Consider the following 2,322-nt stretch of genomic DNA (forward strand, 5'->3'; position numbering starts at 1 on the left):
CAGTGGAAGTTCAATCTTGCTTAAATCTTTGGATGACTTATTAACTTGTCGATAATTTTTTATATGGAAAACAACGGAAAACTGTTGACGTTCTTTTGTTAGGCTGGCGCTCCGGCTTCGTCGCCTCCGTCGGTTTCTGACTGGTTCTGCAGGAGGATCATTGCGAGATCTGAGAGGTCATATGCGGGCCCTAATTAGCACTAGCACGAGTATTAGCGGAGTAATTCTATCATACAACATTTAACCAACATCATGGCGACGCAGCTGCTGATAAAAGGGCAGCGATTTCTCATGTTTGTTCGGTTGGGCTTTTTGCGAAATGGTAACATGTTGTAGATGAGGCATTCTGGGAAATAGGCTTAAAATGTACTTTTATTTCTCAGTTGCCAATGGAGTGAACCACGTCGAAACATCAGCCGCAATAAAAAAAAACCTCAAAGGTTTTCCGATGCCTACCATATAATAATTTATCGACTGTTTGATAAGTCATGCAAAAGTTCAAACAAGATCGGTCTTTCATGGTTGATCAAACCTTTCGATGGCAAAGCGTTAACGTTAAACATAGTTAACAGTTTTGACCTTCGCTCCACATAAGTTCCTGACAAGTTGTAAAGATTAAAGGAAATTCGAATCACGTCCTTTTCAAACATAGACAACTTCAAATAGGATGAGAAAAAGTGTTAAAATTATATAATGACTACTTCCAAAACATAACTAACTGAATCGAGTCTGGAACGAATTATTCCGGAAAAAGCGATTGGCTCAAACGATCTGGCTGCGAACTGTAGTAATTACGGCGTTGGAGTCCTTTAAACTATCTAGGTAAGGAAATTTCTAAACCTAGACGCGGAAGGAAAGAAATGTCTGTAGACTGGTTGCTAAGCACAGCGACACTTGTGTCGAAGATGTGACGAACCCCTAATTTTCCATATTTCTCTAATTCGCTCTCACCAATATACATTGTCTTCGGTAGTAAGTAGAGAGAATAAAAGTGAGCAGGATGGACCGTATAGCAGCGATGGAGATGAAGAGATGATGGAGGAGGTTGGAAGAAGTTCGACAGATACAGAGGACCGCCACAGAGATATTTTCCAAAGAATGGAAATGGTTATTATAGAAAATTCTCGTCGCTTAATGTTCAACAAGCAATAATATTTGTTTAGGAATATGCCACAGCTCGCGAGTCTCTTTTCAAAATGATGAGAAACCCAGCGGAAGGCACGCAAATGGGTTTGGAGCAGGCGGAAATCAAGCTGAGGGAATTCTGCAAAATGATAGAGGATTTGGCAAGAGATGCTGAAGAGAGCGAGAATAATGAGCGCTTGGCTTGCCATCCAGAGGTACCTCCATTCGGCCGTCCTCGAGTGGTGACTCCGATAAGAAATTTGCATAGAGTGTGAAACCAATCATATCTAAAAAGAAATCCTCTAAAATATTTGTTCAGCAGTCCCACTTACGCAAAACAGATCAGGCTAAGCGAAAACACATGCTGGACATTCCGGACTGTGTGCATGACGAGAGGGACGCGTGTACTCTTTGCCTTCGGATGCAGCCAAGCAGTAGCAGTACGAACAATCAAATTTGTTGGAGTCAATGTCCAACATGTGAAGATTAGATGCACACCGAAGGTATCAGCCACGGCGTATGCCCTCGCGACGGAACAGGGTTAGGCCGAAGTGATGCATAGGGTTCAGAATGACGAATGTGTTACACTTATTTACTTAGTGAGATATGAATGTACATGCAAATGTAATGTAGTTTAATGGTACAGATGGAAAATTTGACTCGTATCCAAACATACATCCGGCTGCGGGATGCTCCGCCCCTTGGACCAATGCTGACGCGCCGCGAAATTCAAAATTGTACACCGAATAACTTTTTCCTCTATTGTTTCAGAGGAATAAGCTTTGAGAAAGGTAGAATATGAGTTCGTTACGGTGCTTTACGTACTCTTACCTTCAAACAAACGATGAAAATATCAAAATAAAACTAAATCCAGGAAAGAAAGGAATTATGATCTCCGAATTTCAAACTGAGTAGGGAGTGAAATTGGAACTTAGGCTCTTTGATCTTTATCATGCAGCTAAGCTGAGCTGACGATTACTCCAGGTAACTGGATAGTTAACTTCTTTTACTCTTCCTCTGTCCAGTTTTCTTCTCGTTTTTCCATTTGCTCTTGCATTGCTTTCCATATTTAATTTGTATTTTCATTTCCTTTCATCTTTTGCATAATCTCTTTTCTACTCGTCTTGTTTCTCCGTACTACTTTATTTCACTGTCTTATTGTTTTATCTTATTCCCATGTCTTGCTTTTTATAATCA

At 40.6% G+C, this 2,322-nt stretch overlaps 1 protein-coding gene across 2 annotated transcripts; it reads left to right on the forward strand.

The window, feature by feature from the left end:
• Nucleotides 1-1,032: 1,032 nt before the first annotated feature.
• On the forward strand, nt 1,033-1,615 carry RB195_023958 (uncharacterized protein; the record flags this gene model as incomplete). 2 transcript variants are annotated; one of them, XM_064211581.1, is made up of 3 exons in its annotated part: nt 1,033-1,107; nt 1,164-1,367; nt 1,445-1,615. In XM_064211581.1, the coding sequence occupies 3 exons, from the start codon at nt 1,033-1,035 to the stop codon at nt 1,613-1,615; spliced, it is 450 nt and encodes a 149-aa protein (XP_064067462.1). The 2 variants fall into 2 exon arrangements, with proteins under 2 accessions (XP_064067462.1, XP_064067463.1); XM_064211582.1 differs by lacking the exon at nt 1,445-1,615 and having other exon boundaries at nt 1,164-1,400.
• Between the last annotated feature and the right edge of the window lie 707 nt (nt 1,616-2,322).

Source organism: Necator americanus, chromosome X (genome assembly GCF_031761385.1).
Source record: "Necator americanus strain Aroian chromosome X, whole genome shotgun sequence".
Classification (NCBI taxonomy): domain Eukaryota; kingdom Metazoa; phylum Nematoda; class Chromadorea; order Rhabditida; family Ancylostomatidae; genus Necator; species Necator americanus.